A 14,776-nucleotide genomic window follows, 5' to 3' on the forward strand; every position below is an offset into this window, starting at 1 on the left:
GCACTCAGGGTAGAGTTAATAGTAGAGGGAACTACATTGCGTGCCACACTAAAGTAGGTAAAAATTTATCGGGTCGGGACGCCCCGAGGGTAGAGAAGGGTGCAATGTTGCGAATATGGAATTTGGCCTCCATATCCGCTTGTAAATATTCCCCTATTTTCTCCAATACTCCCCAACTTTCCCCAATCCCCCATTCCCTAGTCCCATTGCATGTAAATAACAATCAGTAGAGCCGACCTTCCCCTTATTCCCCCATTAAATGTCGTGCCCAGGTCCACCGCACCACACGTAGCCAACTTTCGGACATCTTCCTAGTTATTCTTAATCTATGTCAGTTAAGGCCTCGTTTCCATTAATTATGACTCTTCGTTGCACCAGAATGTGATTATATGGCATCAGTAGTGAGTTTAGGACCTTTCCCATACCTCCTCCCATCTTCTTCCCCAAACAACAACAATAACAACAACTACAACAACAATTACAACTACAACTACGACTACAACAACAGAGGGGCGGGGAGTGTGCGTCCTCACACCGGCTCAGTTACCCGCCATGACCATACGCTCCACGGCGTTACCCCGAAGGGGCTGGCTGTCAGCTCCTCGTCAGGGGCGGAGCCAGTAACCCCCCCGCACGCACCCAATGAGAAGCAACGTGCCGATTCCACGAGGCGGAGCTAACGAGCCGAGGGCGTGTCACTCCCCGCCGGATATACGCGGCCCCGCGCCGGATGTGACGTCAGATGCGCCCCCAGCCTGGAGAGAGAAGTCGCCACCCCTCGAGCGCTGCAATACCTCCACCGCATCTCTTAAACTGGACCGTACGTGATCCTGCCCTGAGCCCAGGTGCACCTGGAGCGATCGCTACCCGCCTGTCCTTTCCATCAAACCCCGTGTGAGTGAGCCTTGTCCCGTTTATCTGTCGTCCGTTGGGGTTAATATAAGTGTGTTTAAGTGCCCACCTTCCTATGTTTCCCTCTTGTCCCTGTAATCTAAACCTTCCGCATTATTGTAATAACAACCTTTGAGAACCGTATCCCTGGTGTCGTGTCGTATTAATTCCAGCCGTGTGTCTTCTTTTTCCTTCATTGGTCTAGCATAGCGCGATTAGTCAACGTTCGGGCACAATCGGGTAACTTGTGCAGACGTGGTCATACCATAAAACCGCTCGGTAAATAACATCCAAGCCACGTCTGTAACAATATATATATACACAGATATTGATTGTTAATAAACGGTATTGCTGTACTGTAACATGTACAATGTTGTTTAACTACCATCAGGAGAGCGACAGGTTCAATGCTCGTTCATGCTGAAGTTCACCGATATATCCTAATGTCGCCATCTTCCATGTGAAATATGTACGAGCTCGCCCAAAAGCCTCAGTCATTATGGATATAAAAAGGTGAATATTTATTATCGATACAAATTATTTTGCTAACAAGAATAGTTTTTTCTTAAAGCCAATGAGTCAACCTAACCCCAAACAAACTCTCTGAAATGATCCCAGCTAGCATGTTACTTAAATGTGGTGCACATCAACTCTTCCGAATTGGCAAGACAAGACAAAGGTGGTCGAGTGTCACTCCCGACCAGGACACTGCACTCATACAGGCTGTGGAGCGATGGAGATGTGCCACCTGCGTGAAATGACACTGCTTTAAAAGGCAATTCCACCCTGTACACGCAAAGCGAAAAGCCGGGTTAAGCAATTGGTTCACTTTGGCTGTCTGTCTGTCTGTCTGTCTGTCTGTCTGTCCACAAACACGAGTTTATGATTGAGGAACAGCTCAATATTAATTGAATGTTATATTTTGAACACGAATCGGAAAACAAGAACTGCTAAACTGCAGGTTCGGACACAATATAACGGCATTTTACATCCATCTCGACCAATCAAATTTCCTGCTCACAGGCGTCCCACCCATGTATCTTTTTCTTGAGACTAAGTGGGGTAAGGTGTGATATGAACTCTCCAGTTAATGAAGTGATACTCTCTCTCAAGAGTCTCTTTAAGACATGGTCTGCAAGATGATTTTTTAATGTGATAACTCGCAAAAGTAATCTATGAACCTCCTCCACAGAAGGTGGACGAAGGTTATGTTTTCACCAGTCTGCCTGGAGTTGTGTATGGATACAGATCTGATAATTTTTTGAAAGAGAATCTTCACCATTGAGAGATGGGGTCAATAACTATATATATATATATATATATCACAATATCTCAAAAAGTTGTGGGCCAAGTTATGACAAAACTAGGTGGATGAATTGGTTAGGTGATAAGAACAAGCTGATTAGATTTTGGAGGTCCGAGTCCAGATCTGGCCTATCAGTGGGATAAACCTAACAAAATTGAACCACCTTTAGGGGCCATTTTTCCCCACAGAGCAGGGGTTGGCCTTTTTCGGGCACCATGGTTCCCTTTTTGAAGTAATGTTTTATGGCCGGATGCCCTTCCTGCCGCAAACCCTGTTAGTCGCCTCTTGCGCCACACATGGAATTACCAGTGAACTGGTACTCAATTTGCCGAACTCAGAAGGATGACAGGCCGAGTCAACCCCCCTGGCGTTAATTCAGCAATCGACCGGGATTTGAACCCAGGATCCTAGGATCCCAAGCCAGCACCCTAACCGCTAAGCCAACACCAGGTTTTCCTATCCCTATCAGTTGGATACAAAACGTAAATTGTTCAGCCTGATGGGGTATGCGCTTTACTGAGCGCTGTTCTAGTTTATGCAATGCAGTGATGTTTGCTGTTTTCCCAAGCAGATGGAAGATGACCTTGGGAAAATGATAGGGTGAAAAGGGCAGAGAGAGGAGGTGAAAAAGCAGCAGAGCAGGATATTAGGACACGTGAGCTGATGCCACCTGGAACCTTCTCCTCCTTTCAGGTGCAGAAAGCAGTTCAGGAGCAGTTGGGTACAACAGGGAAGGATGAGTGCCGAAAGTGACGGGTTGGGGAAACAAGATTTGGAAGCAAACTCAGAATTGAGGCATTCGCCCTTCCCACGGGCAGAGTTGGCTGTGATGACATTCAAAGACAGGGAAGGTATTGAGGGGAGTATACACCAGAGACCGACTTAACAAGGCGCCACAATGTTTTACAGGAGGGAGGGAGACAAGTTTGAAAGTACATTCTTGAGGTTGGACATATGTTGTTTTCTGGCTCTCCTGAGAGTGGACACACACTTTTCGAATTAGCCTTACAGGAAGAGAAGAGCAACTTCCTCACCACAGGATTCAGTGTACAACGGTCAGGAAGAATGGTAGAATAATTGCAGATGAGATGGGATTAATCTGTCCATGAGAGAGAGAGCAGATTTCTGTGGAAGAATTCCCAGGCTGAGTTAACATCAGGGGCAGTAGATGTGGCAATCCAGTACTGAAGTGCGATGTCTGCTTTCAGTAACTGCCAATCTCCTTGAGTGAACTGCCAGATTCGCTGACATTGAGGCAACTCTGAGAATAACTAGAGAGATGTTGACTTTCACAAGCACATGATCAGATGAACCAATTGGAGCAGAGGAAGAGCAGGAAGAATTTGTGAGGAGGTTAGTCATCACCAAGTCCAGAAGAAAGGATTTGCCATTGGAAGAAATCTGGGTTGGAAAGTTCACAAATCGAGTCAGTCCCTTGAAGTCGTTTGCTGAAGTGTCATGGCTGGTGGGACAGGGCCCAACACCCAGCCAATTAGTGTGGTGACAATTGAAATTGCCACATGAGGAAGAGAAAGTTGGGCCAGGTGGTTAAAAGTTATATTGTCCATGTCGTCTGAGAAAGAGATGTAGATGGAGTTGTCACTGTTTTGAGTACAGTGTAACACAGATGAACAAGAGGTGGGGAGCAGAGGCGAGGTCGCATCCAGAGGTACTCCTGGGGAATGGGAGGTGTAAGATCAGTATATAGACAGTGAGAAATTAAGTTACTGATGAAAAGTGCAACTCCACCACCAGGGCGTGGTTCGGGGAAGGATTATGATCCTTCCTCCCACGCCCCGTAACATAATCCTTCCTCCCACTTCCTGTGGGCAAATGATAGGGCACGTTCACCCCAAATAATAACACTTTGTGGGTGTTCGGCTATGTAAATGACAGGTTATCCTGAGTGAGTGACCGATTCACTCATCCCATACCGAATGCAGGAAGTGAGGCGGGGTGCGGGCTTGACTTGGTGTGGAGGGGGCGATTTGGGGCCGAGAGGAGCTCCCCATAGGTCCAACACTGGATGCTCTTCGTCTGTGTAGAAGAGAAGAAGTGGATATGGGGAAACAAACAAATGGAGGAAGTGGTTACAGAGCCTCAAGCCCATCACTTCTAGAACACAACCGCTTTGTTTAAGTCAACAGTGTCGTACTAAAATATCCCACTTGTGATGTGACGAGTGAGGCTTTGGCCTGGTACCCTGAGTAAAATCAATCTTTCCAGTTAACGATGGAGGACATGGTTGACAATCTTGAATAATGAGAACTTTTCCCTGTCTGCAAATGTTTCAGCCGCCCCGTTTGACTTGCTGCAACGAGCCTTGTAGAAGACACAAGATCACATTACAACTAAGATTTGAACGCAGGCTGTAAATGAAATGAATTCGCTACAACCACGATCGTCCTCCGGTCAAGTTTGGTTGAGATTGGATCAGTAACGACCGAATGCATCGCGGTCAAGAATCGTCAGACAGACACCAAATTGCGTATTTTAGTACGATAACAGAGGTGAGAACGGTAAAAATTGGGTCAAACGGGTTGTACATTTTAAATACACACAATAAGGTTGACTGTGTCTAACCACACATTCAAGCGACACATATCTAATATCACATTTATGCTGAGACGTCCAACAAGGAAATAACTACGCTTTCTTAAGCATGTTTAACCCATGAAGAGTGCTATTTACCACAACAATATATTTTCGTATATTATAATTAAATGAGAGAATATTCACAGGAAAAAATGGCCTTAAAACGATAATTCATTCATTCATTCCCAGGGGTTCTCATTCCCTTGTATCACATAAGCTCTTGAACCAGTGGATTCTAGGCCAATGGCACCAAGTTGAAGCAGTAAAGGAAACCTTGGATAAAATAAACGTCAAAATCCAACAACATCAGGGGGGTGCTGCATGCTTGAAGGTGCATAGACGTACTTTTTGGCTGGTGGAAGATCCAGTAGCTTTTGGATTTCAGTGTCGCCATCTGAGGACAACGTTGCCTCCGAATCTTAAGGATGGGAACGGGAACAGGAAGAGTTAAATTCATGATTCATGCAATGCTAAAGGGCGATTCTAAAGGGTAATTCTAAAGGGAGATTCCAAAGGGCGATTCCAAAGGGCGATTCCAAAGGGCGATTCTAAAGGGCGAATCCAAAAGAGTAATGCCAAAGGGTAATTCCAAAGGGTAATTCCAAAGGGTAATTCTAAAGGGTAATTCTAAAGGGTAATTCTAAAGGGCAATTCTAGAGGGTAATTCTAAAGCGTAATTCTAGAGTGTAATTCTAGAAGGCAATTCTAGAGGGTAATTCTAAAGCGTAATTCTAGAGGGTAATTCTAAAGCGTAATTCTAGAGGGTAATTCTAAAGCGTAATTCTAGAGGGTAATTCTAAAGCGTAATTCTAGAGGGTAATTCTAAAGCGTAATTCTAGAGGGTAATTCTAAAGCGTAATTCTAGAGGGTAATTCTAAAGCGTAATTCTAGAGGGTAATTCTAAAGCGTAATTCTAGAGGGTAATTCTAAAGCGTAATTCTAGAGGGTAATTCTAAAGTGTAATTCTAGAGGGTAATTCTAAAGCATAATTCTAGAGGGTAATTCTAAAGGGCAATTCTAGAGGGTAATTCTAAAGGGTAATTCTAAAGGGCAATTCTAGAGGGTAATTCTGAAGGGTAATTCTAATTGGTTTTGTTCGTTTCTGGGCTCTGCCTATTTCATATTAAAAATGATAAACTGAACCGCTTCCTTCGGACATGGGTGCGATTTTTCTCCTGTGTCTGCCTGCCTGGCAGTCAAACAAAATTCAAAATCATTCCAAACAGGAAACTTAGTTTTACGGATGTCATAAATGACAAAAACAACAGGCACGAATAACTACTGTAACGTGTTTGATCGGGGGGTGTAATAATTACCTCCGCTACCGAAGGTGGATGAAGGTTATGTTTTCACCTCTGTGTTTGTTTGTCTGTTTGTGAACAAGATATCTCAAAAAGTTATGGACCGATTCAAACCAAACTTGGTGAATGAGTTGGTTCGGTGACAGAACAAGCAATTCGATTTTGGTTAGCTGCTGGGGAATCAAAAAGGCTGCCAGGAAGTCTAGATAACTCCATTGCACCCTCCAGAGGTCCCTCCTCTACAATGTCTGTGTGGGCCACGGCGACATCCAGCCAGCACACACCCTCCTGGTCCTGCTCACCCTGACCTCTACAAAGTGGTGGGCTCCTAAAAATTTTTTCACTTACTGTGCACTCTGCAATCTTGCTTTGAGGCACGATCTCTCGTTCCTCAGGTCCAATCCCACTCATGACACCTATGTTACAGTGCACCGGTCGGTCTGGATAACTCCAGTCCAAATTTGTTGAGTGGCATAGCAACCACGTCTGTCCACCACCACAGAGACTCCCAGGTGGATCCTGGTGCCCAACGTGATGTTACCAATTGGCAACTGTGCTGGGTGAGTAACGTGCTCGGGCTAACGTCGGATAGATCTTATTTTCTGGCCGAGTTACCAGAGTCCCGTGTCGCCGGTCCCTTAGTGGTTTGTGACTGCGTCAATCACTATTTCAAGCAGATTCCCCCAGAGCCACCGCATGGCAGTCATGAGCAAGCAGGATGAGTCGAGGACAAGTCAAGTTCACCTAGTACATTTGTGTGGTGTAAAAAAGCACAAATGTACAAACAGTAATCGCAAATGATGAATCCCCAATTATGAACCCCTAATCACATACATGCCCCAGATTGCCCCACGGAACGGTTCATCGACACTACACAGGTCCTTGTATGACTATGCGTTAGGCTTCAGACACACACAACTGCAGACAGGGTATCGTGACAAGACAGCATGGCTCGCTAAGGTTAACCCCGTTTGTAGTTGGGGGAGTAATTCGGCAATGTCCAGGCCTGACCGCCGATCATCTCACAATGTGGCAAGGACGAGGAGAGACGCACTCTGATGGGAGCGGCGTGACGCCGGCAGGACTTGGCCTCCCTCGCAGCTCCTCAATGTTCAGCCAGCTACGACGGATGCACAAGGCTCTCCCCAGTATCTCTCTTAGGCATCTCCTCATTTCCACCAACTGCGCATGCCTTTATAATCCCTGCACCCACCTCAAACCGTGATGCACTTCACCCCTCCTCACTCGCTTGTTATTGGTCCAAGCCCAGACCGAGGGTGGAGCTTACCCTGTACCATGCTAAGTCTTTTGTCCTTTGGTAGTCAGGCTTGTACAATCCCTGTTTCCCAACTAAACTTATGCTTGATAGCCTAACAAACACTTTTATATCAATATTTAACAGCCAGACAGAGGTAAGGACATGAAATAAAGGTCAAACAGGATGTAATCCACTTTTAGACACACACTGAGGTGGGTTTCACGTATCTTGCTATAGGAAATAACGCCGCATATCTACTATAGTAACATTTAGTTACTTTCACGTTTTCTCGAAGCGCTCAATAGGGGAATAACTATGCTATGATAAACATTTTATGAACTCCTTGGAGCCATATCCGAGGCGATATATCCCCCCTTCCACACTGCCAAGTGAGGTTCTGAAAGAATTACCTGTGCTTGTATCATCCATGTTCTCATACTGTAGCAACCTGTCCAACAGAAAGCTGTAAAAAGAGAACAAGAACCATTGCAGTCAAACAAACTTACATCTCAGACCTTGCAGTTTTGAAACACCGAGCAAATGACAAAAATAAGCAATCTTCACATTAAAACTAAAAAAAAAGAAAAAAAAGAAGCTTTTCAAGAAGGTCTTAGTACCCCACCTCTCCTTTCCCCATAGATTCCCCTCCGCCATCCTTATAGCCTCCGTTTAGTTTCCTTACCTCTTTTCCTTTTTGTTGACATATATATATTGTTGCGAATATGGAATTTGGCCTCCATATCCGCTTGTAAATATTCCCCTATTTCTCCAATACTCCCCAACTTTCCCCAATCCCCCATTCCCTAGTCCCATTGCATGTAAATAACACTCAGTAGAGCCGACCTTCCCCTTATTCCCCCATTAAATGTCGTGCCCAGGTCCACCGCACCACACGTAGACAACTTTCGGACATCTTGCTAGTTATTCTTAATCTATGTCAGTTAAGGCCTCGTTTCCATTAATTATGACTCTTCGTTGCACCAGAATGTGATTATATGGCATCAGTAGTGAGTTTAGGACCTTTCCCATACCTCCTTCCATCTTCCATACCTCCTTCCATCTTCTTCCCCAACAATTACAACAACAACAGAGGAGATGGCGGCGGCGCGGGGGAGGATGCGTCCTCACACCGGCTCGATTAGCGCCATTGACCACGCGCTCCACGGGGTTACCACGGAGGGGCTGGCTGTCAGCTCCTCCTCAAGGGCGGAGCCTGGTAACCCCCCGCACCCAATCAGAAGGGCGGACCGATTCCATCTGGGGCGGCGCTAGCGAGCCGAGGGCGTGTCACTCCCCGCCGGATATACGTGGCGACTTAGCGGACGTGACGTCAGATGCGCCCCCAGCTGGAGAAAGAACGTTGCCTACGACCGCTGAGAGGAAGAGAACCCGCCTGTGAAAGAACGTTACCACCTCGAGCGCTGTGCAACCTTCCGCATCTCTGGACCGGACCGGGTCGACCCTGTCCTTGAGCCAAGAGTGCACCTTGAGCCATCGATACCCGCTGTCCTTTTCATCAACCCCCGTGTGAGTCAGCCTTGTCCCGTTTGCCTGTCGTCTGTTGGGGAATAATATAAGATTGTGTCTAAGTGCTTGTCTTTCTATGTTGTACCTCTCGTCCCTGTAATCTGACCTTCCGCACGAATATAATCTCCTCCGGAGGTCTTGAGAACCGTATCCCTGGTGTCTGTCATTATAATTCAGCCGTGTGTCTTCTTTTTCCTTATTGAGCCAGCGTGGCGCGGCTTCGTCAACGTTCGAGTACAATCGGGTAATTTGTGCGGACACGACGGCCATTCCGCTCGGCCCACCTTAACATCAAAGTCGTGTCTGTAACAATTGGTGTCGAGGAGTGAGATTCGGACCCGGGACTAAATTAGTTAGGCCCAAATTTTGGGAGGGAAAATCGAGCCGGAGCGCGTACGGCGCTCGACCAAATCGATCCGGAGCGCGGTCCCGCGGTTACTGCGCTCGACGAAATTATAACAGCAAAATTTGGATTTGTTTTACGAAACTCGAATTTTGCAAGTCGCGCTAAGGCGGATCAAGACGGCTGGGGTCCGGTAGGGGAGAGTGAAGCAGGGTCGGTCCAGGACCAAATTGAGGGACGCGAGGAGAGCGAAGCAGTGAGGGTAGCAGGTTCGCAAAATAGCGCCGTCACGCACGAAGTAGCGGGCGCGCAAAATGGCGCCTCGCAGATGGCCACGGCGTCCACGCCCGCGACCGTGGCAGCGCCCCCGATGGATTGGGGCCTTTTTTTCATACAAATGAAGGCCCTTATGGCCCAGAATAGCGAGAAAATGAGGGAGGAAATGAGGGCTGATAATGAGCGGTTGGGAAACCGGATGGATGCTCAGAGTGAGCAATTGGGGGTAATGGGGAACCGGATGGATGCTCAGGGTGAGCAATTGTGGGTAATGAGGGACGAAGCGAGGGGTACCAGTGAGGGATTAGACAATAATTTTAAGGGATTAGACAATAATTTTAAGGGATTAGACAATAATTTTAAGGGATTAGACATGAAATTTGGGAAATTAGACGATAGATTAGGGGAAATACAGGAGGGGTTAACGGGGGTAGAAAACAGAATGGCCGCTCAAGAGAATCAAATGGAAGGGATGCAAAAGGGGTTAGAGGGGGTAGAAAATAGAATGGCTGCCCAGGAGAATCAGATAGAGGGAGTGAAAAATGGGTTAGAGGGGTTAGAAAACACCATGGAAGGCAAATTGAGGGACATGAGGGACCAAGCGGAAAGGGAAGTTAACCAAATGGGGCAGCAGATAGAGGGGGTCAGAATGGGGGTAGAAACCAAACTGGATGCTCACAGGGAGGAAATGGAGCAGATGAGGGTGGCATCTGGGCAGGAGATGCAAGTGATGGGAGAGGAGATCAGAGGAGGAGTGAGTGAGGAGGTCGGAGGAGTGCGCGAGGAGGTGAGGCACTGTAAGGAGCGCATGGAGAAAGAGGTGAGAAAGGGGACTGTAAAATTGCAAGGTGGTATAGAGGAGTTGACGCTGGGAGTAGAACAACTGACAGTGGGACAAAAGGAGTTGGGGGACCAGGTAAAGAAGAACACAGCGGTAATAGAGGGTTTAAAATCGACACAGAAGGAGATGAAAAAGGACGTAGGGGTAATTAAAAAAGAGTGTCAGACGGTACATGAGGACCTGACGAGGAAAATGGACAAGGTGGTAGAGGTAATGGAGGTGAAAGAGCGGGAGGTGCGGGAGCACATAGAAAAAAATAAAGTGGAGTTAGAGGAAGAACTTAAAGGGGCGCACGAAGAGATGAAGGAGATGAAGCAAAAATTAGAAGAAGTGGAAGAAGGGGTGAGCGAAATTAAGAAGCGACGGAAAGGGGATAAGAAAGAAATAAAAGAGGAGATAAAAGAATTGGTCCAAAGTCTGTGTTTGGATCGTGATGATGTGCTCATTAACCGGATGAGGGATTCGCAGGTGATGGAGGAGAAGCGAAGAGGAAGAGGACCCGGTGTAAGTGGTGACCAATATGGTCGTGCGTATGATGCGCCAGGGGATTTAAGAAGCTTGGGGATTGGTTTGGATCCGGGTGTTCGTGAAAGGCCGTTGGTGAAGTGTGCGACAGGTCTGGTGTGCGAAAAAGGAGGTGTGCAAGAAAGTCCGACTCTGGGGTGTGTGAGGAAAAAGTGCGTGCCAAGGAGTGAGTGTGCTGGCGAGAGTGAGTCGGTCGTAACGCGTGTGCGAGGGGGCACATGGAAGCGCGGTGTGGTGAGTGTTACAGAGGGTGTGACGGGAGAGTGTGCGCAGGAGTGTGCGCGAGAAAGGTGTGTGACGGACAGGTGCATGAGGAAAGAGTGCGCTGTCAGAAGTAAGGAAGAGTGCCCACCTGTGGTGAGTGTTACAGAGGGTGTAACGGGAGAGTGTGCGCGAGAAAGGTGTGTGACGGACAGGTGCATGAGGAAAGAGTGCGCTGTCAAGAGTAAGGGTGAGTGCTCTGTCAGGAATGGAGGTGAAAGTAGTGAGAGTGACATGGAGCGTGAGTTAGTTGTGACAGGTGAGCGAGGATGTACACCTGGGATGGAAGGATGCACACCTGGAATGGTAGAGCGTGAGTGGGAATGCACGCTGGAATTGGTAGTGAGGCACGTGGATGGGTGTGCGAATGAGGGCACACCTGTGATTGTCACAGAGGAGGTGACCGAGGAGGGGGTGCGAAGCGGTGTGTTGGTGAGGTGTGCGAGCAACGAATGTGTGCCAAAGTGTTCGGTGGTCAGGTGTGTGACCAAGGCTGTGAGTGGAATGGGTGTACCTGGGTGTGTAAGGAAAGGTACGAGGAGCATGGGCACGGCGGGATGTGTGAGCAAGGAACGGGCTGCGGGGTGTAAGCGTCCAGGTGAAGCATCGACGTTAGACGGGGTAGAGTTTAGAACGACTTATAGCCGAGTCGGGCCCTCGGTGCGTGCTGGGCCTCGCTTTGAACGGCCGCGTCCGTGCTCCACTAGGCGGAGCTGGCAGCCCGATAGAAAGGGTCGTCATGGCGACCACTTTTTGTTGAGACGTGCCGGCAGGTCGAGATCGGGACATTGGATGGCTCCACGCCGAGGTGGTGTGTGGGATCTCGGCACGGGTAAACCCCCGTCCCTGCACCGAGTGCCGGACGCATCCAGCCGCTGGCACAAAACAACCAGCATCCATTGCTTGGCTTTACGAAGCCGGGCTTTGGACAGGGATTGGCGCACCGAGAGGTATTAGTGAGTAGACTGGGTGATGAGGTTAGTGTTTTGGACCCAAAATTAGAGGAAAACAAAATTTGATGATTGGCAGGGGATTGGCAGTAGTGATTGGCAGATGATAGGTAGTGATTGGCAAATTTTTGATCTGTTGAAATTTGATGTGCAAAATTGGTAGTGAGAGACCCCCGATGTGGTGGGATGGCAAATCCACCATCCCTCACAGACGGGGGGCAAATGCGCAATAGTTTATGGGGTGTATGGCAGTGAAAACTAGCCCGGGTGGGTTAGGATATTGTGTGTAGGGATCTAGCGAGGATTGACATTAGGTAACGTTAAGTTTAGTTAGTGACTGATACCTGTAGTGGGGACGCAGGTAGATTAGTGTGGATGATAATGACGTGGGAGCGCAATAGTTTAAAGGGACGACTGGGAAGCGCAAGTTTCAGAGGGGAGTAGTTAGCTGAGATGATGCCGTGTGTGTGAGAATTGAACAGGTGTGATTGCACAGGTGTGCAACTGGACAGGTGTGTGGAGCAGTGTATGAGTAGTGAGTGTTGTGGATCAGCGCGAATGCGCTTGGGGAGAGAAGGGTGCAGGTGGCACCAGGTGTGAGAGCACAGGTGTGCAGGTACAGGTGTGTGGAGAGAGTTGGAGTAAGTGGTACGGAGTGGTGTGCATGGTGCGAAGGTGTGGATGGGGGAAGAGTGGACCCCTTTCACGAATACCCGGGGCGGGTAGTGTAAGTGTTAGGTAGAGGGTATAGGTAAATTGTGGTTGGATATTGGCATTTGTGGTGCGGTGGCAGAATGGTGTTGTGGATGGGTGCATTAGTGTTGTGGAAATGGCTGGGCGTGTAGCCTGTTAGTGTGTGTAGTTGGTTGGGCACTCCACCACTGTGAGGATGTCGGCCAGGTGAGGCCGCAGGTGGGCTCTGGGAGCCGGTAGAGTTGTGGATGGGGCCCGAGGATCCGGAGGACGGACCCGGGTAGCCCAGTGCCAGAGAGGGCACCGAGTGGGGAGAGTGCCAGAGGGCCTTCCCCAGGTAGTTAGGTTAGGGCAAGGAGCAGGTAAGCTCGGAGGCAACTGCAGTGGTGGAGGTGTGCAGGTGGGTAGACCCACTGGGAGAGGTACACGCCGCAGCCCAAAAATTGTGCGAGGGCACCGGGAGATGAATCGGGGGAGTGAGACCCCAAATTGAAGAGCACCACAGTTTGGCCAATGGGAATTGGTTTTTAGAACCCATAGTGTAAGAGGGCCAATGGTTTGGCCGGAGAAAGACCCCGGGTAGTGTAAAGTTGTTAAAGTCATTTAGGAAATAGTTAGGATTGATGAACCTGTCGCACCATACGCAGCCACTTACCTGTGGTGATGATGACTCCACACCTGTGTTTTCTTTGTTTTGTGTTGCAGGAAGTAAGGATTGCTGTTGGATTTGTGAGACGCATCACGACGTGGATGAGACATTGGGGTGATTCCATCTCTCCCTCCCTAGGAGGGACTGATGATGAATTGGTAATGGCAAATTTTGATGTTGAGTTGAAAATGGCAAATTTTGATGAGAGTTGAAAATGGCAAATTTGATTGGTTAGGAGGGAGAGAAGACGAATTTGGTTTATGGGAGGAACGGGGAAGACAGTAGGGATGTTTGTTGATTTGTAAAGTAGATGTTTATGGGTAGTGTTGTGTTTTGTGGATACAGTAAGGGGTAAGGGAGGGGCCATGTAGGTTACCTGGTGGGGGGGGGGGGGGGGCGTACGATAGGAACGTACCTGTCTCACCTGGTTCCCATGTGCCCCCAGTGTGCATCACCTTACATTGCGTGCACTTTTGCGCCCTTACCACCGTACTCACTTGTCTGCTTCTTTTGTCTCCCACCTCCGAGGATCTGGCTTTGGGGTAGAGAGAGAGGAGAGAGAGGTGCTGGCTGCGCAGTTGTGGGCCTGCACTTTCGCTGTTTGCTGCCGGGATCGATACACCATATGGACCGCAATGTTTGTGGCCACCCACAATGGACCGCAGTTCGTTTGCGGCCAAGCACCACCCGGGGATGGACCTATGGGTCAACGTGGCACCTATGCCATACAGGTGAACCACTTTTAGTTAACACCAAGTGCACCACAAGAAGAGCAAGAGACACCTGCAGGGTTAGGGGTTGTCGAATTTATTTTTTATTCCAATGAACAATGGTGACTGCACCGATTGGTGGTGGGGTGGTGCTTTTGATGCTGGGAAAGGGTGCTCTGCACGTTATTAAAGGCCGTCGGCCACAGAGCACTCGTGGGTTGGTGTATCGATGCTGGCAAGCGCGCTCTCTCTATGCATAACATCTGCATGTGTTCCTCCAAAAACAGGTCCTGGATCGTAGTGTAAATAGCAGCGTAGTCTTGTAAATAATGCTCCCTACTGGCTGTATGTGTAGTTTGAGAATTCTTTCCGGATTCGGTTATCCTGTGGGTGTGTTTCTGTGAGGAGAAGGGTGCAACGTCGCAGGGGGACATATTTACTCATTTGTGAATATCTGTAAAACTGTCGCACTCAGGGTAGAGTTAATGGTAGAGGGACTACATCTGAGTGCCACACTAAACTAGGTAAAAATTTATCGGGTCGGGACGCCCCGAGGGTAGAGAAGGGTGCAATGTTGCGAATATGGAATTTGGCCTCCATATCCGCTTGTAAATATTCCCCTATTTCTCCAATACTCCCCAACTTTCCCC

General features: G+C 48.3%; 2 protein-coding genes across 2 annotated transcripts in view; one reads left to right on the forward strand and one right to left on the reverse strand.

The window, feature by feature from the left end:
- The window catches only part of LOC137432389 (uncharacterized), a 71,855-nt gene that overhangs the window by 34,211 nt on the left and 22,868 nt on the right, over positions 1 to 14,776 (reverse strand). The window contains exons 4-6 of the mRNA XM_078783154.1: positions 7,762 to 7,814; positions 5,138 to 5,210; positions 4,132 to 4,234 (exon numbers count right to left, since the gene is read on the reverse strand). Of these exons, the coding sequence (XP_078639280.1) occupies positions 4,132 to 4,234; positions 5,138 to 5,210; positions 7,762 to 7,814 (229 nt within the window). The remainder of the gene's footprint in view (positions 1 to 4,131; positions 4,235 to 5,137; positions 5,211 to 7,761; positions 7,815 to 14,776) is intronic.
- The window catches only part of PPTC7 (protein phosphatase targeting COQ7), a 128,689-nt gene continuing 127,831 nt past the window's right edge, over positions 13,919 to 14,776 (forward strand). The window contains exon 1 of the mRNA XM_078783152.1: positions 13,919 to 14,147. Within this exon, the coding sequence (XP_078639278.1) occupies positions 14,042 to 14,147 (106 nt within the window). The 5' untranslated portion in view covers positions 13,919 to 14,041. The remainder of the gene's footprint in view (positions 14,148 to 14,776) is intronic.

The sequence above is a fragment of the Myxine glutinosa genome, chromosome 8 (assembly GCF_964187855.1).
Source record: "Myxine glutinosa chromosome 8, kmMyxGlut1.1, whole genome shotgun sequence".
Classification (NCBI taxonomy): domain Eukaryota; kingdom Metazoa; phylum Chordata; class Myxini; order Myxiniformes; family Myxinidae; genus Myxine; species Myxine glutinosa.